The following is a 24,684-nucleotide window of genomic DNA, read 5'->3' as shown; positions in this document are numbered from 1 at the left end:
GTTTTAACCATCTAAACTTTAAGCCTTAAATTTGAACACTTTGGTCTCAGAATGATTATGAAATTATAAGGAAGGGAACAAGAGATTGTAAGCTTGAGTTCCTCCCCCAGAAAAATGTGTCAGGCTGATGAAGTAATTTTTCCCAATACTGTATAATTTCACAAGCGTTTTACCTGCACAATGGATGATCATGGACAAGATCAAGAATCAACTCATATAGCAACATATTTACAAAAGAAGAATCTTTTTACCAGAACAACATTCATTTGTAACAACAGAGTAACAACTGATTTGAGAATCTGACCACAAAGACAAAGTAACTCACGTTTCCACATGTATCATCTACAGATTAACTGTGGAAACAATAGTAGTGTACTATTGCAGAATACTTCACTCCTGTTTAATAAAGGAAAGTTTCCCCTTGAAATCGCCTCTTCACTAGCTAGATGTGAAAATACAGTAATCTTGAGGTCAACTCATCAGTACAGCTATAAATATTACCCTTTCTAGAATTTATTAAATCAAGTCAGAGTATACAGTTCACCACTAAGCTGTTTAAAGACAAGTGAACAGAGCTGAGTTCACTTAGCTGCATTTAGGTTCACAGTTCCATGCAATTTAGAAACATGAAATGAATACCTACATTCCACCTAAAGGAGCAGAAACATAATTAGAATATATCAAGGAGGAATTTCACATAGTGTCTATTATTGAGGTTTACTATTTTTGATTAAAAATTTCCATATCATTAATTCTTAAAGAACACCACTGACTCTTCTGACCCTATTCCTCACCTTAGCTATATGAAGGCATACAAAACCAATATGAAGTCAGGTATTTCTTTAAAAAACCCTCGTATATAAATAAGCTCTCAAAACTCAAGAGATGTTTTAGTAGATTTAGCAAAATGAAATTCCAGAAGACTTACACTTACCAATTTGTTAAAATAAACTGTAGCATTTTTGTCAATTACTGTTTTGGAACTTTATTTCAATCTAATAAAATCTTCTATTGTTCTTCCTTTAGAAATATACTATTAAAATAAAACACTACAAATTTATATAACTTAGAAATATCATATTCTTCAGAATACATTGCAACACCATTGACAGTGAATTCATGCGAAATCAATTCAGCACAGCTCAATTATTTTAGCTACGCAGTGAAACAGTGAGTGACAGAGCATACATTACCAGCTCATTGCCAGCTTACAGGTATGCCGAAATGCACGGGAAATCAGCTCAGCATACCAAGGTTTAAAAAATAAACCCGTTTACAACTTACTCTGACAACAAACTAATCACCACAAGGTTTTGTTCATTTCAAAAGAAAAATAATCCAGCAGCTAATTTTAGTAGCATCTTACATTCACACACAGGAAAGTCAAAGATAGAAAGTGTGAAACCCTGAGCTCTTAAACTAAGTAGGGTAAAGATCAACTTGACCTCAGTACCAATATCTTGGGAAACATAAGGGCATCACTCACAATTTCAGCTAGCATTATATAGGCCTATCCTAGCAAGCATATAAGCAAAGATCTTTCTGTTCTTGTTACCTGTTTTCAGACAGATAACCACTGAGAGTGGATAAACATTTTAGAGTTTAGAAACTCAACTGCTATATTTAAACTGTGGCAGTTTGAGTCCCAATTTTCTCCTCAGGCTACAGTAAATTGAAAGTATTTAAGTTTTATTTTAAACTCTTAAATAGATTTGCTTATAAACAAGTACTTTGGAAAAACTAAACGTTACTTATTTTTCTAGCTGAAACTGCAGTGGTAACTAGCTCCCACAGGGACTTCAGCTAATTGCGTCATATAGGCAAATTGGTTCATTTGGGATCCTTTTCAGTCCAAATAGCTGCTAGAGTCATCTGACTGCAAATTCTTTTCAGTAATATGCTTTTCCCTCTGACAGTTCCTAGCAGTGGTAAAAAAAGCACTAAGGAAGAGGCACCTAAGGTTTTAATGGGTGATCACTCTCTTCAACCACCAAGTATTGAGAAGTGGTACAAAAGGATTTTTTCATTCACCTACAAACTGTGTTTTCAAGGGCAGATATGCACCAAGGAGACAAAAAAAAAACCCCACACACCTCTTTTTGGAAGAAAGTTACTTAAATATCAGAACCAATACCAAGGCAATCTTGCAAGCTTGCTAGGCTAAAACAGAAGAAGCAAGAGATTCAAAGCCTTAAAACTAACTTATCTGTTATACAACACGCATTCTTTTGAACAATTTGATAGCTTCACAACTCTGTTCTGAATCACAAAGCTACGTAGTTAGATCAGTTGCCATTTCTTCAGTCTCCAGCTGAAGTAGTTCTGTGCTGTGCTCAGATAACACAAAACAGAGCTGTGAGCACCCCTGAGCTCCACACCGCTCACACAAGATCACATCAAGAGGTACAGCCAGCCCACCCCAGCTTGCGTGATGTCTTCAAAGGACGTCTCAGATCGAGCCAGAAGTGTATCAAATTATCAAGACATTATCGTCTGGTTAAGACTCTCAAAACTAAGAATTCACTTTCATAGGCAAGTAAGCTTCACAACCAGTTTCAGCATGACTGGTTAATACATTCATGGATTTTTTTTTTCTTCTTCAAAATGTACAGGCAAAGCAATTCAAGAGCTGTTGTGACCTTTACATGTGCAAGTATATGCTATTACACATGCAGTACGAGAAAACTGATTTAAGACTACTGTCACCTTATTTAAATATTAATTTCAGAGCAGAAGCGTTGAAAAACTTAATAGCTGAGGTAGAAACATGACCAAAAACCACCAAGTCAGAGCCTAAAAATGACATGTTCAACAAGCAACTACTATAAAAAGAATAAGTATTTAGTAGTACAAAAGCTTCATGCCCAAGAAAGGCTAAAAGTTGAAAATAAATATAAACGGAAATAAAGTGCATATTTTTAACAGAACACGCATTCACTAATCACTAGAAAAAACTCATTTTCAGATCATGATCTAAAAGGTACGCTTTCATTTTAGTAAATCACTAAATTTAACAAAAGTCGTACTGCACATCCATCGTACATTATATCATCTCAGCCTTTTATTTTCAGAAGAATCAGCCCTAACTGCCAGTAAATTTAGTCATCTGACCAGGAAATACAAAAGTGCGCTATCGGGTTTTTTGATTCAATCAGGTTTTTCAGAATTTAAAAGGTCAAGATTCTCATAAATGTTCATGAGAATCTGTGAGCAACCATTGTTCAAAAACAATAGTTTAAAATGAAATTGGAAAGTGAGGATGATGGCAAAATTATTAGCTTTAAAACTATTTTTTTAATAACAGCTTAAAAAATACCAACACACTAAGCTTGAATTTCAACAAACTAAAACAGATGGTCCAAATCCACCATTGTTTTCACTTTTTGTATCTGAGGGACTTCAGTTATGCTTTAGCAAAATCTTGAAATGTCTAAAACATTAACATTTGTTAGAGTCTCTCCTTCAGTGCTCAAGGCAGCACACTATCAAATACACAGAGGTATTTAACAGCTGCTCTATGCTCTGAGTGTCAGCTATATAGGAAATGTAGCATCTTGTGCAACTTCTTACTTGTCCCACTTGCGTTTTCAGCTACTTCGACTATTTTCTATTATCCCTGCAGAACCAATCAATAGAGTTGTGAAGACCTATAGAATCAGTTGTATTTTATGCACTGACACAGTCATTTCCCAAGTCAAACACAGTTGAATACACTGGCATCATAGTAGCATTTTCGTGAATTCATAACTGGCAGTATAACTCTTCACAAAGAACTACTTCGCTCTTAAGATTTTCTTTCAAATGTATGTAGACATGCACCATAACCACACATATATACCTACATACTATAGTACTCAGGAATGAATAAGCTTCCTGCTTCAGTAGGTTTGTAAATTATTTCATACTACTTGATAAAAAGCAAAATGGCTTTAAATGGAAGCTTTATCAGATGAAGCTCTGCTGCATATCACTTAATATTTAGCAGAAATACACTACGGAACTCCATGATCTATCAGAACGTAAAGAATATGCTGGGTGCAGGGAAGAGCAAGAAGGGCAGTCAGGCTCTACTACAGTCTTAGCTTTGATTAATCTGACTTTTCACAGGATATTCCACAAGAGCTCCATGATTCTGTGGCCAGACTGAAAAGCACAGCACCTCTGAACTGCATCACAGTGTTACCTAAGTGACTGAACCTGCATGGTAAAAAGAGCCTTGAAACCATATTTATTTGTTATGGCTGTTTTAGAATAGAAACTGACCCCACAAACAGGAACCACTTAAGAGTCAGAGAGATTTCTGTGATTTCAGGCCAAGGAAGAGCTGAAGGACATACTGCAATTCTGTATGGGATTAAGATCTCTGACAAGCCTTTGTGCAGGCTTCATGCACAAAGTTGCTAACTTTCCCCTGTTTTGCTCTCCATAAAATTTTGATATGTTCCCTTGATGCTGTTGATTATTCAATAGATAATGCAATTTTGCAGTGGTAGCAAGTCTCTCTTACTAGTAGATGATCAGATATTTGTGCAGCAGATGTATTTCAAGATCACTTTCAGAAGCCTCGGAAGAAAATTAAATGAAAGCTACGCTAACCACTGAGTTTTACAGTGTTTTGAAGTCTGTTATGAAGTTTAAGTCATAAAAAAAATTCTAATATAAAACAGAAATCTCTCTTGGTGCCTGACAATGGCAAAGATAGACACCAGATCGGTCACAGGTTAGAATCTTATGAAACAACCTAATGAAACACTATTCCAGGAATTGCACTACTACCAAGAAAAAATGCCCAGTGTTTTTCTGAAAGGGCTGCAGGACAGTGGGAGGATTCTTACCACTAGCTCTGGTCCACATACATCTGTAGTACAGACATACGTTCTCTATCATAACACTGGAACCTTTCAGCTCTCCCCGTAGTATTCAAGATAGGAGGACTTATGCTCTACTTCCCCTTCATGCTAGGTAGCTGGGCATACTACCTCACCCTCAAAGACAGGTTTTAGGAAGAATGCAGGTAAATTAATCACCTGTGAGAGCCCCTTACTACACCCAAAAGAAGAGAGCTCCACATCTTGAAAGGAAAGTGACCACTGTCAGAAATGCAGGTGATAATAGCTCAAAGTGTAGTCCTCCATAGTCTCAAGAATCATAAAAATCTAGTTCCTCTGTATATGAAACGATATACACACAGGATGGGTAAAAACACTGCATCTCTTCGACTGAGGGAGGGCAGAAAGAAACAGGTTTGAGAAATGCTGAAGGAGACTGAGCCCATGACAATCACTATGCACTATGAAAACACCAACTCTCACCACCACCACTGACACTCTCATAAACTAGGATTCACATGGTTTTCATTGTAGTTTTAACTCCATAAAAGGGACTTTCAGAAATTTATATTTGGCCAAAATAGCATATCAGAGAGTACCCCACCTACATAGACTTGCATTTTTACTTTGTAATTGGAAAACTAGCCAGCAGAGGGGGCACAAGTTAATATAATCTATCCTTGTATGAGGTGATTGAGTAACGAGATAAACGTGAGGCACGCACTGTTTGAATACTATCTCAAAATACATACAAACAGGAAAATACTTCTTTTCTAAAGCTGTGTATACCAAAAAACCTGAAATTACTGTATAAGCAGAAATAAGATGTAATCAGTCACTGAACCCTAATCTCTTGATCGAGCTCTGTTGAATACAACAGTATGTGCTGTCCTTGATGCCAGAAGCCATGAACTATCATTCCACTTCTCCCCTTTTTTGCTGCTGATTGCCCATCTTTTGGAAGGCTCAGCCACATTCAACTGTATTCCATACACATACACTCCCTTTTCTTTTGAAGCTAAAAGATAGAATACTATCTGAAATGATTTTATCGTTTGGAGAAGACCGTAAAAACAGAGTTCTAAAAGTCTACTAGACTTTATCAAGGTCTGAACTCATGCTTCTATTAACTCACCATCTTTTCCTCCAAGAACATGGAAAATGCTGTTGAAGCACTCATGATTTCTCCTGCACTCATTCACACTCTGAAAATCAGGGTATCAATGGCAATGATTTTGCAGTAAGGATGGCTACCCACAAAAGACATTTCCTCCATGCCGTGAGGACATTCGAAAGTCTAAGTTCAGCTATGTACAGCTGTCCTTCCCTATGGGCTACAGCAATGTTATAGGCAAAGTAATTTTTCACATCCTAGACAATTCTTTAGTTAACTATATTACAAATGCTTAAGAGTTACTCTGATGCCCAAGACATGCACTAACCACAGTTACTTATTTGGAACGTCTGTGGAGGATTGCAAGGTAGTTACATGGTTTTTGCTTCATCCCTTACCGGCATTATAGATTAGCAGTAGATAAAATGATTTTTGCATACGCAGTTAGGACACTGATTTGGTGGTACAACTGAAGCTTTCTGTATTTCAGATGACTGGAACAAACAAGTTGCAGGTTTAAACAAAACAAAAACAAAAGAAACAGCAAAAGGTTTTCAAAGCAGAAGACAAGTGCAACAGCAGACTTTTCCTAAAGCCAAGCCAGAAATTAAACTCCTCAGCACACCAGTTACAGAATATACAAATGAAGGGAGCATTCTTGAAACAACTGCTATCTCCATAACACAGGCTACATGCTATCAACATACGTTAAGTAGAAAAGGAAATTTAAGGTATCTAGGAAAATAAGTGGTATTAAAAAGTCATTTGCCCCTCTGTATTTGCTCCTAAGCTTTTTTTTAAATCTTTAAAAATAATAAAACCATTTATAGCTTCAATTAACTATTGACGCTCCAAACATGTGTCATCTTATACTCTTCCTGCCCAGCCTGGAAGCCCTACAGCAAAAATTAAAAATCTGGTCAGATATCACTTACTGTAATTAAGAATACTATGGAGACAAAACAGCTATCTGAATTGCCTGACACACCAAACCCTTTGTCCAAAAAAAAAAATCATAGAAATATATTTAAGCATATCAGCTGTTTGCTTTGCCTGCGCTTGCAAATTTGAGTTCTATAGGCAATGATTTCATTGCATATCCATCTTGAAACATGCAGAAAAAAAATTCTGTGCTTTGTATCATTTTTATAGATGCTCATAACGTTACACATTGAGTTCCCAAGTCTGGCACTGAATGTACTGCTTAAAGACTATTTATTAGGACAAATTCAGTCGTTTTGGAATTCTACTCAAAGTTTGTGCTAAGAACAAAAGCAAAACTAACAGCAAGAAAAAAAAGCAACCCAAAGCAGCCTAAAAAGGAGATTCAATGCAAGAGATGATTGGTTTGGAATATAAAATCTCCATATTGAACAGTGCACATGTTAAAAGTGATGTCTGTCCAAGAAACTTTTAGACTATGTTCATACTGCACATAAAAGGAATAATGAATACATGGTAGTATTTACTAAGACAAACTTAAAATCCCAAGATACACTGATGCCTTCATGTACCTAAATCACAGAGTTCCCAACATTACTAAGTCAGAGTTTCAAAAATGCCAGTTTAATATAAAGATTTTGTCCTGTTTCTTTCATCTAAGAACAAATTTAATTGAGTTCTAAATAACGTATTATATAAGTGATAACTTCTTGATTAACTTCTAAGTGCTCCAGTTTAGGTGAGGTCCTTGGTAAGTTTCAGAAACAATTCAGTCCTTGAATCTTTCACAATTTATGACAATTACCTATTATGTGACATCCTCAAAAAAAAACCATAAAATGGACTTCATATACCATTAATTCCAGCAAGTAACTAAACAGTGAAGAACAGCATTGAAACAAAGAACAAAAAGCCACTGACATTGAAAATGTGAGCACTGATGTGACAGATCATCCCAAAAAGGGAAGAATTTTAACTTTTCCTTACAATAATTTAAATATATAAGCAGCAAAGCAACGTGATCACAATTTGTACCTCATTTTTACAATAACAGAAACTGTCCCTTAAAAAAAGATGCACCTTATCAGTTAGTTACAGGTCAGTAAATTAACCACTACTGGAATAACCTGAAATTGGATAAATCAACAAACAAATCCTGGTGGTTTCCAAAGTTATTTGACTAAATATAGTAAATGCAAGCTGCTAAAAATAGATTATATTTCAGCTTTTTATAAACTTTAAAAAGCTAAAAGAATCATCCACACCAAACATAACTTTAAAGTCAGGCCCAAAGAATGTGGGTTTAAAGATGATTTTGGTCATATTTCGTAAAAATACTTATGTTTTATTCCAAAAATAACTGACCTTGTCAAGCCCTGGATCAAGTCCCTAATTACTGCAGCCTTTCTGCTTCACAGCAGTGACTTTACATAGCTGGTCCTGGCTCAGGCAGTGCAATTCACAGCACTAAGCCAGGCCTCTCTCCTCCATATCCTGGAGAAGGGTAATGAATTTCACAGTTGCCAGCACACTGAGTAGGAAAAACACCACCCCCACAAACAAAAACCAAGGCGAAAAGCCAGAGAGAGTTGTATACAAAATACCTTTTGGGGGGTTATCAATTCAGAGTACTGACAAGCTGAATGAAACTAGCTTATTGACTCAAGAATATAAGGCAATTCTTCTGAATAACCACCCCAAAACTGTCCCACAACTCTCTCCCAGAGTTTGTCACCCCTTCAGCAGGAGAAACTTAGCTGTTTTAAAACAGATTCTGAACCACTACAGTTCACAGTCCAGCTTATTAAAGATCTGAATCAATCACAGATTTATTTTACTACATTAAGTCACACTCGCAACTTGCTTCAAGTTTGGCACAGCTATGAGCACAAGAGGCTCTAAGTTCATGACCAGAGCAGGCAGCTAGGCTGGATGTGTCTTACACACAGTGATGCAAACAATCAAGTCAGCATTCTGGGATTCAAAGCTCAGAGGGCAGGGGGGTACATCTTGGTGGAAGAAAAAGATTTTGCACTCACATTTTGTATGCTTAGCATCAAAAAATGTCAGTGCCCTAAATTGATTCCAATGACAAATATTCTGGATTTGTTCAATGCAGCTTTTTGGCTCAAGGAGACATTGACAAAATGCACAACATATTCAGCTAATTTACCCTCAAACATTATTATTGGATGCAATCAGACTAACACCCTGCTCTCCACAAGCAGCAGTTACACATAGATAGAAAAAACCCTACAAATTAAAGGAAATGGGAGTGGCTACACTGAGCAGACACCAAATATGATCCATTCAGGTAAAAGTTTCCTGGCCAAGTCAACAACAGGGCATTAAGCATTATTTTCAATATGTATGTCCCTGAATCACTGTCCAAACCTCATACTAAAGACCTCATCTGCACTTCAATTCCTGTTAGATCAGTCTTCTAGAAGACCACCGATGTTAAAGCCATGGAACTATGTTAGACACAATCAACATTTACCTGCTATTCTAGCTATCTACCACTGCAGTGCTGCAAGATCCACATTTACCACCCATATTAGAAATAACTAGAGTAGGAGCAGATTTTGACAAATCCTCTTGCCATTTCATACAACCAGAAGTTTTATCTATTCAGGGACCCAGTCACAGTCATTCAAGGTTCCTGACTAAGGTTAGTATCATATTTTCCAGGCAGCGACTTCTTACCTGTCTATTTTAATGCTGTAGACACTAACCTAGTTTCCCTACTGGAAAAATTGAGGCTTAAATCTATAGCGGACTGTAGATTTATGTAAGCTAGGGCAAATCAATTAACTCGGGCAGAGACACTATCTCTAGAATGAAAACAACAGTTACTTAGATAACAGATATTTGATTTCTCATTAATGTAAGACTGAAATCACCTATACCTTTTTGAAAGATCTAGTCCATTAGGGTCCAACTTTATGGTACCAGAGTGATTAAATACATGCCTTCGATCTTTTTTTTTTATAAAATATACAGGCAGTAATAACCCAAAATCCTGTTTGCTGTCAATATTCAGAATTATAATAGTAAAAATATGCTGATAAATAGAAAATACTTCATGAACATGTGATATCCTTTGTAGACATCACAGAAAAACACTACAGGATCATCAGAAATCTCTTATGGCTCACAGGCTAATCCACTTAAAAAAATCAAGGATCTTTTAATACATATGAAAGATTTATCCTAAATACACATAACCATATCTCCTATCTGCAGTATTACTTTTTCTTTAATGAGACTGGTCTACACTTTGGACAATTAACACCATAATCACACTATGCAAACTGGACACTTGGTACGAGTTCGTATTAGCTAGATACTAATGCTCACAAATTTTATGACATTTCAATCTACTGCATACACAACAGGTGAAAACAACTCAAAAAAAGAACCAGACAACATGATGCTAAAAATCACAACATGAAGTGGAAACATTAACACTGTCTTTAAGCACAAGATGCAGATATGGGAACATTCTATGAACTAAAAGACTCACTTTGTTAAAGGTACAGAATATACTACAAGAAAAAAGCAACAGCAAGCAAGACTCTCAAGCAATGCAATCATAGTTTCAACTGAGCCTCAGCTGAATTAGAATTCAGACACATACACAAATAACAGTTCTTCCCTTCATACTTCAGATATACGGACTGTCTACAACAGAAATCCAAGACTGAATTTAACTATTCAGTAAGAAAGTGAAAACAAGCTTAAAGAGAATAAACATAACCACTGAGACACTGGGGGGAGGGGGGAAAATACTTGTGTTTCACAAGGTAACCAAACTCCTGGCTCTAGATCTATATGTATTTTCTGTGCCTTGCCGACAACTGGCTGTGATGAAGTGCAAACACATTTCAAAAAGAGAAGAATAGTTCAACTATAGGACACATACCTTTAAGCACCCAAATAAAAAAGCTACTATATCCAAGGACACTATAATGACCTGTTCAAATAAACTGTTCCAGATAAAGTCAAGCCAAGAGATAAAATTCTGGTACTCCTGTCTTTAGACTTCCTCTGATGACTTGAGTGAATCCAAGAACGCCAGCCAGAGACAGACATCTATACCATCTGCTTAAGCTTTGGCAGCATAACTGAGCTCACCTGACCTCTAAAAACCAAAGCCACAATGAACAGGTTATGGCACTGCCCCTTCCAAATAAAATTTCTTGAAATACTGAGCACTTAAAGAATCAAAGCGTTGAAAGCATATTTCATATTCAGAACATGAAGTATCTCACATCTTCTGCTAGTGAAACAGACTGATGAGATCATTTTCATCAGAAAAAAATACAGTAAGCTTGTTTTAACTTTTAAATTCTTCTTTAAAAATATAATGGATTAGAACTTGACAAGTGATTTTAAGAACACTTAAGTCTGATGTGATTATTAGAGACTTTCAGTGAACTCTGTTGCTCTGGGAAGCCTGAAAGGCATGCAGTTCCACCTCACAATGTGAAAAAACACTTGCAGCAATGCCTGACATACCTCTCATTAAAGGATACTGTAAAACAAAACTAAAAAAACTATAAACATTTCCAGAGTGGACAAGATGGCACACTTAAATGTTACAGCCTAAAAAGTATAAATTGGAAGCAATATGCTTAATCTTATAATGTAAGAGGTGAGAAAGATTGACTTTTACCAGCACTTTACATATAGATCTTTGGCATTAGCAGGCATATCGGTTTACATTAAAACTGTTTCTATTCCACAGAAAACAGGAGACTATGAGAAATCCTTTCTTACATGTATTTCTGCCACTACCATGCTTAAGCTTGCTATGCTGTTTTCTACTGTCTGAAATTTTCCCATTCAGTTTTGTTGTGGAAAGAGGGGAAAAAAAGAGGATGGGAGAGCTGCTCTAGAAGTGCAAACCTCTGCCTCTACCAGCATGAGAAGCAAACTGCCTGTGCAACAGTGCCAGGATGACAAAGCAGGAAATGCTAACCTAAACTTTGGTTCCAAATTTGGATGCACACTCAACACAGGCCATTTCAGTGCAGCGTTTATGATGCCAGAATGCCAAGACAAGTCATGCTCAAAGGATTTTGACTCTTGAAAGCAAGGAAATCCAGTAACAATCCTTAGAACCCAACTGGAAAATAAAACTGCTCCACAATTTAAAGAAAACAGAATGTACCACTGTAAAACCATAATGTATGCAATGTTAGGGGACAATATTTCACATGTGTGATTGTTGGGTCTTTTTAAAGCTCTCTAGATCTTAGACACAGGTAAGCATATAAGTAAGGAGTCAGTCTACAATGTGTGACTTAAAAAACAAAGCTGACATGTGCCTGCAAGCACAATTAGACTTTCTCTCCTAGGTAGGCTATTTACATGTATTTGGAATACTACAGTATCTAAGCCATCATGGCAAAACCTACTGATGTCTACAGACCAAGTTTTACTGTGTGAACACATCAGCAACACTGCTACTGTAGCCACAAATGGGTCTAACCATATATTTAGGGAGAACTATAAAGTAGCAATTAACCTAAGATTGGATTGTTTGATGGGCATACATGGTACGAATAAAACCCTTGGAAAAATAAAAAAACAAACTATGGTGTTTAAAAACAATGCCATTATATGCAGGACACCTAACTTCCAGGTCAGAAATAGGTCTTTCCAGACCTTAGCGTATTTTTACCTTCCCAAAATACTCTTAATCACTTGAATTCCTTTAGGGGTCTTTTCCAACCTTAATGATCCTATGATTCTGTGATTTTTTGTTTCAAAATCTCTGAGCTATGCTTTTCTACGAAAGTGAAATGCACTGCAGAAAAAAAGGGCTTTTGCCAAGACTGCGCACAGCCTGGTAGGTCATCAAAACAGTGTTTCCTGTATTAGTCTAAATCCAGACAGCACCTTATCACCATGAATGAAAATACCTATCCCAAGTCCACTTGGATTACTGAAGCATTATAGTTGCCTTCTCCATTTCAAAACAACTAAATTAGCGTGTGCTTTTGTTAAATCAAATTTGTTTAAAAGTCAAATTCATCTCTAAGCCAGTTTTACCATATCAATAATTACAATGCTGAAGGATATGTGCAAGATACTCTAGTGAGATAAAAAGATCATAAAAATCTTATGTTATTGAAAAGCCTTGTTTCTAACCACAATACTAAAATGAAATTTTACCCTGAAGAAATTTGGAAAAATACCTTGTGATACATCAACTCAACCACTTTGAAATCCACTCAGATAAGTACATTTTATCCTCTCAAACCTCATTCTATGCAATACTGCTGAAAAAATAGTCAGAGACCTTCATTATGCAAATAACAATAGGCAAGATGACACACATGGCGTATCACAGAATCAGAGCTTTAGCAATTTCAAGCATCCATCAGATTCAGGTTTGTAGTGTTGTATTGGTCCTTTGCATGTGAGTATCAAGACTCCATTGGTACATTTTACCTACCTTAGATTCGGAACTCAGAAACCTCACTACAAATTGCAAATAATTTAAGTACATAGATTGTTCCAATTCAACCAATTGTTTACATCTTTGCTGTATTATAATAACCCCATTTTTCATATTTTCTGTTACCACAGAAACACATCTATTAGTATTGAACCCTTCCATCAACTGTAAACACGGTGCATGTTTGCCTCCCTCGTAACTATTCAGTTAACCTGTGACTACACATGTACTGCTGAACATGCTCTAAGATTTAAGAGCGTATTCCAAGAGGACAGAAAATCTGCTAGCAAAAGGCTTGGTATTTCAGACTACCTGAAACAATGGGAAGCTGAACTGGGGAAAATATGACAAAAAAAAGTCAATTAGCTAAGTGCAAACTGGGCTAATGAAGTATAGTTTTTTGTGTGATATGACAGTGAGCCCTTACTGAACTTAATGTGCTTAAACTGCTTTCTTCCTGAAGACATCCAAATCCTGTACTTTTTCCTAAGCTTTCTATAAAAACACAGAAGGTAAAGAGGGCCACTATTTCTAGTGAACGCTAACAGCTGACACCCTGTTTGAAGGTTCATTCTTCTGCTGTCATAATCAGCACGAAGCATAGTATGGGGGGGAAAACTATAACTATTATTGGACCCAAGCAATATAACACAGAATTTATCAATCTGAAAGTGCTGTAAAAATTAAAGGAACGGTCACCTTAAAATACTTGTGCTTTCCAAAATCTTTTGTTACTGACTAAAACCTTCACAGAAATGTGGATCTAACAACCCTAGGTAAGACACAGGTTTTATAAAGCCATACCACAGCATTAATACCAGAAACAGCTTATGAAAAAATCTTCCAGATTCTTGATAAACTAAACATGTTGACAGTGTTTCTTTAAGATCTGAATGTGAGATACTGTGATCAGCTAAGAGCTGTACACTTGGTAACTCAATCTTCATGAGCAACTGAGTCAGTACTTATTTACTGAAGAAGTAACATGATAAATACTCATATTAAAAATCCAAACATTAATGTTGCAAGAAAATACGAAGCAGGAGAATGTCCTCAATTTCAGAATGACCGTTCAGCCATCACACTTGTTCAGGAAGTCAGATGATGGAGAACTCTGGTCTACTTTGAAAGAAATCAAGTATGGTGAGTCACACTGCCATTTAAACAAACAATTCATACTCAGCAGGGGGACAAGACATTACACTGTTGGATGACATAACCAGACAATCCCATCAAGCTTGTATCACATCTTGTCATTTGTATGTATAAGTCTGTTTTACAATTCATAAATGTGAAACAAGTGGATCTTAGCAAATATCTTAGAAGCTGGTCAATAAACCAAAAAAACCCAAGCATATTAAGCTGGAGAAATTTTCCAGAGAAAACCTTAATAAAAGTTTAGATCTATTACTTCACTTAATGCCACACCCAGGATCATCCAAATGCTGCACTTTTGTAAAATTATCATCTTCTCCCACTAAAATAATCACGCTTCAAACATCTGTCTGCTATATTTAAGTAAACTACTCAATTTATGGTCTTAATATTTGTAACTGGTTTAAAGAAGTGAATCAGCACTTTGTGTTCTGAGTGAAAACTATTTCCAATGCAACTGAGCATTCTGATCACTTTTATTATCCCAAATTTGTAAGTTTCTCATACCATGTATGTTTAAACATCCATTTATCTCAAGCAAATTCTAGGTAGTAGACACAAACAATAGGACATTGACAGGATAACATGACAGAGAGCTCAGAGGCCAATGTGAAGTTGAGCAGAGTTAACTGCCCTGGATCTCCCCTGTGAGTGCTGAAGGACCAGTTAAGCGCTCCACAATTTGATCCAATTTATGAAAAAACACTACTTTGATTAGCAGAGCCAAAATGGTAACCTGCGACTTCAGCAGCAGATGACCCGGCACTTGCAAAATATTCATCTAGCTTTGCAGACTCTAAATTAGAGTTAGAATTTCCATTGTCACCTGACTGCACATGTGAACACCTCTTCAACAGCCAGCTCCTCATGTGGAACAGAGCAAAAGACAGGCCTAAGCAAGGATGGGTTGAAGCCCAGATGGAGACTTGTAACCAAGACAGATCAAAGAAAAAGTCATTGCTCCACAAAAAAAGCAGCTATTTGCAGTAACGAAAACTACAGGCAAGTCAAAACAGTCATGGCAACTCAATTGCCCACTTGATTGAGTAGTTGAGCACAGCTGGTTCACTGAGCAAATTATGTGACAGGGGTTTAATGAGAGTGTTATAATTATCAGTAGCAACAGGAAACAGCAAGTATTTCTTATGTGTGCCTACAGTGGTAAGTGTTCAAGAAGCTTCATATAGCTCATGTAACTAAACAAAAACATCAGAAAATGGGAAGCATTAGCACACAGATGTATAAAAGGATAGCAGATGGTAATAGACAAAAAAAACCCATGTGTAGAACTAGCACCTTTTTTTTTACGTTTCATCACTAAACTGGCATTTTAAAAATGTTGAGGCTTACTTGATCACCTAGTGGCAAAGCCCTAACAATGCAACACAAGAGAGAAATTTCCTTCCCAAACAAACATGGCATGTTATCACATAGACTCTGCTTAGAGTGGAAAGGGGAGGGGGACAAAGGGGACTTATTTTCACAACCACATTCCCATGTTAAATACCAAGAGCAGTAACCAATCCTCAGATAGGAGAGGGAGCATTATGTGAGAACAAACAAACAGGGGAGAATCAAGTTAGTACATCCCTTGTGAAAAGTACACGATAAACTTTGCCCAATACTAATAGTGCCCTTTATGCAAAAAAAAATCCAGGATTTGATCCAGTGCCAGAAAGAACTGCATACACTTCCTAAAGCACGTTTAACCTAGGGTTTCTGTCTTTTAGCAATTCATGCTACTGAGCAAGAGAATGCTGGCCAACCCTAAAAAGGAGTCCTGCTTTAAACGGATAAGTGCAATACAGACTTTAGAAAAGCACAGCTTCTCAAGGTTCTGATACAACAGGCAGGTTTACAAAAATACGGGTATGCAGAAAATTTGTAGTAAACTTGTTGGAAAGAAAGGGTTTTGAAAAAGTTGTGCTCCACTGAGTACTTCTAGACATGCAGGTTGTTAGAAAAACGGCTCATCTCCCAAACTGTATTTAATTATACAGCACTGCATAGAGGAAGCAAAGTTTTCATGACCTGACCAGGCTCACCAGCTAAGGTTCCGAAACATAGACTTGACAGAAAAAAAAAAAAAAGACAAAGTTTAACCAAGAAGGTCAACTTGGAGGCTACATGACAGTTTAAAAACTGAAGAATAACTGAAGTTTACAAAAAAGAAGAAAAAAAAGTTGGGTACCAAACTATAGTCAGCAACTGCATTTCTTCAAACTACCTGAGCTCTGCTTACTTTTGAAGAAGCCCCCATATTGAGTATTTCATGAAGATGCCGCTTTGGACAACTAGCTAATTGCTGTCTCTGGGAAGCTTGTGTTTCATGATTTTTCTGCCTATTAACAGTCAACCTACCTGCCCATAGTTGTCTATGCCAGTTACTAATCTATTTAAGTTTAATAAATCAAAAGCTGTCCTTAGGGACTGGCCAAGAGTCGTAAGTCCTTCAGCTTGAAGGTTTTTCAGTTCATTCATAAACGTTGCATGGTTTTCCTTCCAGCCAGCCTGAAAAGAGAAATGTGAGATGACTTATTCTCCAGATACAAGCTCTGCTTTCCTATTAAGTTACAAAGTGCCTTCCTTGCTGCATGCAGCTCACTACAAATGCTAATAAAACGCCTCAAAGTTAGAGTATTTAGGATCATTCCATAAAGCCTGAAAATATGTAATTCTCTTAAACCTTAGAGCTACCCGCCTATCAAATGAAGATTTTTTCATTTGTTTCGCAGGACAAGTTTCTGTGAAGTTACAGATACACAAACCTTACAGCTATTGACACTGCTCTCCCGCAGCCCTTTCCAGATGGAAGCCCGCTGAAGCGACCTCCAACAGGTTCACCGTCCTGTGTCATGTGGACCCACCGCCCCCTTCCTCCCCCCGCCTCGGCGGGGGTGAGGGAAGTCCCGTCCCCTTCCGAGTGCGGTCTCTCCGAGCTGAAGTCGGTCCTTCCCCCCCCGCCCCCCACCCCCCAGCTCCCCTCTTCCAAGCAGAACTCTCCTTGGAGTTGCTGTCACTTCTCCCAACTTGAATAAATATCCCCCACAGTTCATTGCTGCTCTCTCACACACACACACACGGGAAAAAAAATGTCGGCCATGTTGATGTCAGCGCCGCCGCCGCCGCCGCCGGAGCCCGTGTGTGCCGAGCTCCCCGGGACCGCCGGCAGCCCGGGCGAGGCGGGCGGGGGGGCGGCCGTCGGCAGCGGCGCGGAGGGGCCGGATGGAGACCGGGGGGGTGGGTGTGCGGGAGGTGGGGGGGGTGGGGCGACCGGGGGTTACCTTGATAGCGTAGGGAGGCTCCTCGAAAGTGACCAGCATGTACCTGTCTCCCCGGCTGGCCGGGTCACGGGCTCGGAGCTGCAGGCGCGGGGGACAAAGCAGAGGGTGAGGCGAGAGGCGGCGGCGCTGGAGCCCCTCGGCTGGGCTCGGCCCGGCGCGGCCCTGCCCTCCGTTCCCGCACACACACGCACTCCCTCCCGCCCGCCCTCGCCCCGCGCCCCCGGCCCAGGCAGCCCCCCGCGCCCTGCCTCCCCCTCCCTCCTTCCCCTCCCCGCGCAGTCACTCTCGCTCTCTCTCGCCTCCTCTCGCAAGGCAGAGCCGGTACCTTCATGAAAGTCTCTACAGCGCCTTTGGCTATGTCCAGATAGGTGGTGCCCAGATGGGTGCGCTGGTTCATGGAGGCGGACGTGTCTATCAGGAAGAGTAAGATGGGCATAGTGCGGAAGCGCCGGCGGCCGGGCGGCTACATGGACAGCGGGCGGGGGGCTGAGGGGAGAACGGCGGGGCGGGAGGGGGGAGGGGGAAGAAGAGAAGAAGACGGGGGACAGGAGAGGAGTAAGTGGCTGTGAGTGCTCTGCACGGGGAAGGGCGCCTCCCCGCTGCCCCTCTGCCGAGGCGGGGGGGAAGGGGGGGCAGCCCTGCCTGCCCTGCCCTCCTTTGTGTGAGGGGCCTGCTCAGCCCGACGCAGGCTGGTTTATGAGGGAGAGGCGGATAGGGCTGCGCTGCTGCTAACCTTCCCCCCCCACCACCACCTTCCTCCGCCGCCGCCCGCCCTCCCCTCCCCCTGTTGATGTTACTCAGAAGTTTCAGGCGGAGCAGCCGCAGCCCCGCCACCCCGGCACTTTCTCTCTCTGACTGAGGCGCTTCCTCGCTCGCCGCCCGCTTTTAAGGCGGACTGGGCAGGTCGGGGCCCGCCTCTGAAGGACACGTCCCCGCCCCACGTGACCGCCTCCCGTCCCCACCATAGGGCTCCCGGTAACCGCTCATTAGCATATTCAAGTCGCCGGGGGGGAGGAGGGGGGAGGTGGCTGGAGCCGCTGAGGGAGCGGGCGGCGGGGGAGCGGGCGGCCAGAGCGGCGGTGCCGCGCATGCTCAGCGGCGGGTTGGGGGGGCACCCAACATCACAGACACATGGGCTGGGGTGGGGGGCGGCGTCCCTCTAATACACCTTCTCGGGGCAGGAGACATGGCGGGGGGTTGAGCGGGAGCCACCGGCCGCCGCCCTCGCAGGGCTAATTTCGAGGACTGTGGGGCTCTCGAGCGCCCTGCCCGGTCCGGCGGCTGTGGGGCGGCGGCGGGGGGCGTGCGGGAGGCGGCCGCTCGCGGAGGGTGGCGGGGGAGGCCCCGGGGGAGCGCGGGCGGCCGGGGCGCTGACTCCGGCGCTGGCGGTTTGTCCCCGGCGGGAGCGGGCGGGTGAGTCACGGCGGGGGAGGGGGCGGGCACCGCAGCTGCTGCTCTCCTTGAGGCTGTGGGAAGGTTCTTCGGGCCGCGGAGGGGCCGGGCCCGGCCACCCTCGCCTGCCCCGGCCACCCTCGCCTGCCCCAGAGGGTCCTTCCCCCTCACCGGGAGGACAGAAACCCCTTTTTTTGGGGGGGAGGGGAGCCTGTGCAGCCCTAAGATACCAACGCAGCCCCTTGGACTGGGGGAGAACCCGAGGTCAGCCCGAAACCCGCCGGCCCCGGTGCCCTGGGAGCTGGGGGCTCACCGGTCAAGGGAACCTCAGCTCCTGGAAGGCATGATATGTGGCATCTGTTGTAGCCACCGAGTTTAGGATGTGGGAAATGGTGTTTAGTATCATTTTGATGGTGAATTCCTAGAGACATGGTCTGGCCTTTCACTCCATGCTTAGGAAAAAAAAAATTGGCTAGCCCTATCTGTGACCTTTTGCCCTACATACAGGCAGAGATTAACACTAATGTTTCTTTGATCCATGCTAAGGCACTCCAAAGTTACTTCCTATAAATCATACAACTGTGGAGCATTGTCAACCAATTAATGACAAAAATCGCTGTTATCAATTGTTTGTTTGGTGGTGGTTTGTTGGTTTTTTTTTACCCCAGCAACTGAGTCTCTGCTGTTCCTGCTCTTACAGCCTTGGAGCAGTAACTTTGGAGCCATTTCTTAGCATAATCTGTTCAGGAGATTGCTTTGCCTCCTATCTGACTGGTATTTTTTTCCCTGATCCAGCTGATGTGCTCCCACAGCCACTGCTCTAGAAGGTATGAAGCCACTGTGCTCCTTCCTTCTCTCAAGATAAAATTGGCAGTGTCCTGGTTTGATTCATCTTGCTCTTCCAGGCAAGATTTCTGTCTTGTTAGGTAAGAGCTGGATTGGGCTTTTTTTTTTTTTTTTTCTTTGAGAGTAATGAAAGATTAGCATTTAGTTTCTAGGAAGACAGAGGGATAGAATCATATTTCCACGACAGATTGGTACGCATTCTTATGCCTGCGAGCTGCTTATTTTGGCTTTCCTATCAGGGCTGTGACCTGTGCCATCCCTTCTCAGGCGTCGGGGTGAAGTCAGGGACGCTTCCTTTCAGCCCAGTTCACCATTCAAGGTATCTCCAGTTTCAAGGACACCGTGAGAGCTGGGAAGGAACCTTTGGAGTCAATGTGGACCAAAATACAGTGACTGGGTTTTCTTGGAAGCAACATCTTTTATTATGAGTATTTCTCAGTGTGGATCCTGCTGGTGGTGGTAAGAGTGGCCAAGCTCATGTGCACTTGGTGGCTCTTGAGCTGCTGGTATCTTCCCAGCAGCCCAGTGTTAGAGCTCCAGCAGTGGTGCTGTGTCTTGTGACCGGCAGCAAGGCTGTTCTTGTCCAGGTTTTACTGGTTAATCTGAATCCCTGCTGTCTGAGGAAGGAAACCAGCAGGTGCCGTGGAGGCCACGTTGCAGGGTTGCCCTGGAATCCAGCCACATGCCAGCCCCTGCTACACAGTAAAACATTTGGACTATCGGAGAGACTTGGTCAACAGTCATTTTCTCTCTACAGAGGTGTTTTGGGACACTTTTCTTCCCCTCAGCTCCTCACAGAAAGTTGCAGGTATGTTCTGCAGCTCCTAAGGTCAGCAAGGCTGGCTGCTACTAAAGTAATTGTCTCCCTAAGGTGGTGGGATTCAAGTTGTTAAGTAAAGGCTGCAGTGCTGCTTTAACAAACCATGCCTTGGGATTAGTAACTTCATTTGGGAGTAACATCGAGTGAGTGTGTGATGTCGGCCTCTAATTGGCTTCCTTTTAATTCTCGGAGATAGGCACATTCTCCAGACATGCCATCTTCTCTCCTATTTGTATGTTGCTGATGTTTCATTGACCATCCTAATGAAAACAGTGTCACTTTTACGTGTCAAGCATCATGTATCTTCTTGGAGAGCATCCTGAAACCGGGAAACTTCTGGAATGGTTCCTACTCTGAAGTGCAGGAAAAAAGGCATCTTGGAGTCCTTGCTGTACCAGGAAAATGTCATGGTGAAAGGCAGCTTGGGCCATGGAGACTTTGCATAAATCCTGGAGGGCTATTTGGAATTTTTAAGTTTTGTTGCCAGTAAGTGAAGAGAGAGGGGGGGAAAAAAAGCCATGTTAACTCTTAGTGGTAGAATTGGTCGTAAACAAGCATGAATTCTGAATCAGCTTTGAAAATTGCAAGCTACAGGCGCACTGTAATTTTCTCACCAACAGAAGAGGAAGGTAGGACTGAAACAGCTGGGCCTGCTCTACCCATGGTCCCCCCACCCCCGGTGACTACTGCCGATAGGAGAATCCCACAGGCAAAACTTGTACGCAGTTCCAATGGGATTTATACAGGCAAACCCATTTTACCGTACTTTTCTGTACATAGTTGCTTTTTGCTGTTATCGTTGAAACCATTTGGAACATTCAGTTCTTCCCGCTCCTGTGCCTCTTACATTAGATCCACATTAGATCCCCTATAGGGCAGACGCAAGGCTGGGGGTGTGTTGTCTGCGGTAGGCATTAGTACTTTTCTTCTGGCAGTGGACCAATTTGATTACTATTGAGAAAGATTATTTCAGAGATAGATAATCAACCCAAGCCTTAAGTGTGTATCAGCCTCTTGATGTGGTAGTCATAATGGCTAGTACTGCCATCAGTCACATTTATAAATCTGTACAGGAGATTTGCGGTGCAGGAACAAAACCCAGTAACATTGGTGCTCATGCTTGTTACTGGTAGAGCTGACACAGCTGAGCAGGGAGAGAGCTTGAGGCTGGCACTGAAAACAGAGGCATCTTTCTTTGGTTTCAGCTTTTTACATGGTGGGCAAAGTTATACCCCACGTGTAGTCTAAAGGAGTCAGTTCTACCTTTTGTTGTAAATCTAGGTGAATGATTTCAGCACAGTTCTGTCTGGAGGAATACTCTTGCTGTCCTGATGATACAAAAGATTCTAGCTACTTTCATACAGTTTTTGTTTGTTATTTGCTGTGCATCCATGAGGAAGCATGAACGTATGTGTATGTCTATGAATACTAATTTTCTGATCTTCAGAATGGGTGTTGTCCACTTGAGGACAAATAAGGTGGTATTAAAAATGCAAATTTCCCTTTAAATTTGAATGCTAAGTCAATAAATCAAAACTCAAATATAAGTATGAAAATATACCTGGAAAAAAAAAATCATATTAAAACACTGAAGAGCATTTTTGGTACCATTTGCTGTTACTGTGTTTTTTCCTTAAACACCTTGTTCTTCCAGTCAATATTTGTGAGATTTTTGTTGTATTATCACATAGTGTTAGCCTTACTTTATCCTAAACTGCAGGCTTGAATGGAAGATGTTATGCTAAAGACCTTCAAGCAGGTCTGAGAACTAAAGTTGACAGTATAACTTTTTTTTAATGGGCTTTCTCCTTCTCAATATAGAACTGTTTCACACAGAATATTTCAAGATGTCAGTCAGTCCAGGTTTTAATGACACAGGTAAATTTTTCAGAGCTTCCTTTAGAATACCATTCCATAGCCTTGTAGGTTGTCACCATTAAACTTTCTTTCCCTATTTAAAAGTCTGATATTTTCCATTGCCTAATTTTATGTTGCTGCTTATTATTAAAATATATATCTTTATACAGCATTCTGAGTATCAGTTTATTAACTTTTAATATTTGTGTCCTATTCCTTTTAGTCTTCCTTTAGCCAAGTTCTGTGCATTCCACTTACTTGGGTTTTTTTAATAAATAAAATTTTATTTTTCACTTGTCTTGCATATACGTCAGGTTTTATTGTTGGGCACTTTTGTTATTTTTCCTAGTTTCATTTCAGTGGGTTTTGACCCTACCTGTTTTTTTGTCTTCCTGAAATTGTTACCAAAGAGAAACTCATTTAATCTTATAATTCATGTAGCTTAGGTAAACAGATAAAACTCATCCCAGACTGAGTAATTATGGAGAAGGCTGGGATCAGATAAGATGTAACCCCAAAAATTTTGCAGAAAAGTGGCATTAAGATAACTGGATCTCAGGTTTTTATGTATATTCTAGGACTTGGACCAAGGATGTCTATTTTTCTAAAACTTGAGAGGCAGCTGCCTTCCTTTGAAACTGTCTAGCACCTTTTAGAAGTCTGTACTTTGGCTTCCCCAGCACCAGAACTGAGTGAAACTACATCCCTTTGCAGAACGATGACCTCTAAAAGAAGTTGCATTCTGGCTTCTCTTGGCTCATCTTCAAAGACAGCCTCCTTTTCATTGTCCATCCATCGGGAAACCCAGAGGATGGCCTTTGAAGCTTCCTAGAGACTTTTGTATTCCCCACCACCCCTCCAGTCATCCAAATCCCTTGCTGTTTCCTGGCTTGGGAGTTGGAACTGCGGCAAATAGCAGCGTACCATCCAGGGGAAGAACGGTTCATGTGGAAATGCAAGGGAACGGGTATTGTAGTAGTTTAATATAGTTTCATTTCCAGCTGTACAGGCTGAATGTGGATACTGGGAGACCAAGTTCATGAATACCTGTGAAGTACTTAGGTTCTTCCAAAGAAAGTTATGATAGAAGTGCAGAGTAAGATTATTTTCAGAGGAAAAACTAATCTCTCTGAGGAGCATCTGTGCTGTGACAGCAAAGTCAGTCAGCTAATGATGGAGAGATTGCAAGGTACCTGAATAGAAGATAAGGAGGTTTTTGTTATTAAAATCAAACTGTATGCTTGATATATGCATTTCCTTTAGTATTATTGGCCTTAGATTGAAAGGTCTTCTAGGCTATGAGTTGTCTTCATATGTATTTAACAGCGTTTAACAGAGCAGCACCTCTCCTATTTGGTACCGTGGAGGGATATTAAATCTAACGTGGAGAAAGTGGCTTAAAACAAAAATTTCAAAGCTACAGTTGTAATAAGGTAGTACATGTGAGAATTCAAATAGATTTACAGTTCTTATATATCCATTCTGATATGTTACATTGCTCCTTTCACTTAAGGTAGGATTCTGGACAAGAACAAAAACCTGTCTCAGCTCCAGGCCTTTAAATTTATTCTGCCTCTTGAGTATCTCAGCTGGCATGTCAAGACCCCAAAGAGAACAGAAAACACGCTCCAGCATACAAAAGCTATTTTACCTGTCTTTTTTTTTCCCTTTCTTTCTTCTTGAACTTATTTTCCATCCTTGAGATGCTGGTAGCAGCAGGCATCAGCAGTCTGCTTGATTCCTGCTAACACCAGAGTGCCCAGAGAAATACTGGTACAGAATTCTCAGCTTCTCTCCAGCCCCCTAGGCCGTGAAGACAGGAGGAGTCTTCTGCATTTGCTAAAACAACAGGTCTGAGGGGACCTTTGCTTGTTATGCCGGGGGAAAAAAATAATCCTCTCGTCAGGATGGCCAGGGATTATGGTTATATCTATCAGATAGTTTGAGACAGATCATTTGTAGCAGTCCACCCTGGT

General features: G+C 40.8%; 1 protein-coding gene across 3 annotated transcripts in view; it reads right to left on the bottom strand.

The window, feature by feature from the left end:
• The window catches only part of INTS6 (integrator complex subunit 6), a 46,770-nt gene extending 28,077 nt beyond the window's left edge, over positions 1–18,693 (bottom strand). For 2 of the 3 annotated variants that reach the window (XM_075086261.1, XM_075086271.1), the window contains exons 1-4: positions 18,591–18,693; positions 18,119–18,279; positions 17,794–17,871; positions 16,871–17,020 (exon numbers count right to left, since the gene is read on the bottom strand). In XM_075086261.1, coding sequence (XP_074942362.1) covers positions 16,871–17,020; positions 17,794–17,871; positions 18,119–18,229 — 339 coding nt within the window. In that variant the 5' untranslated portion in view covers positions 18,230–18,279; positions 18,591–18,693. Of the gene's footprint in view, positions 1–16,870; positions 17,021–17,793; positions 17,872–18,118; positions 18,568–18,590 lie in introns of those variants that run through there. The other variant, XM_075086269.1, reaches the window with a different exon arrangement.
• Positions 18,694–24,684: the final 5,991 nt, after the last annotated feature.

The sequence above is a fragment of the Phalacrocorax aristotelis genome, chromosome 1 (assembly GCF_949628215.1).
Source record: "Phalacrocorax aristotelis chromosome 1, bGulAri2.1, whole genome shotgun sequence".
Taxonomy (NCBI): Eukaryota; Metazoa; Chordata; class Aves; order Suliformes; family Phalacrocoracidae; genus Phalacrocorax; species Phalacrocorax aristotelis.
This window is presented reverse-complemented; position numbering and strand designations above follow the sequence as displayed.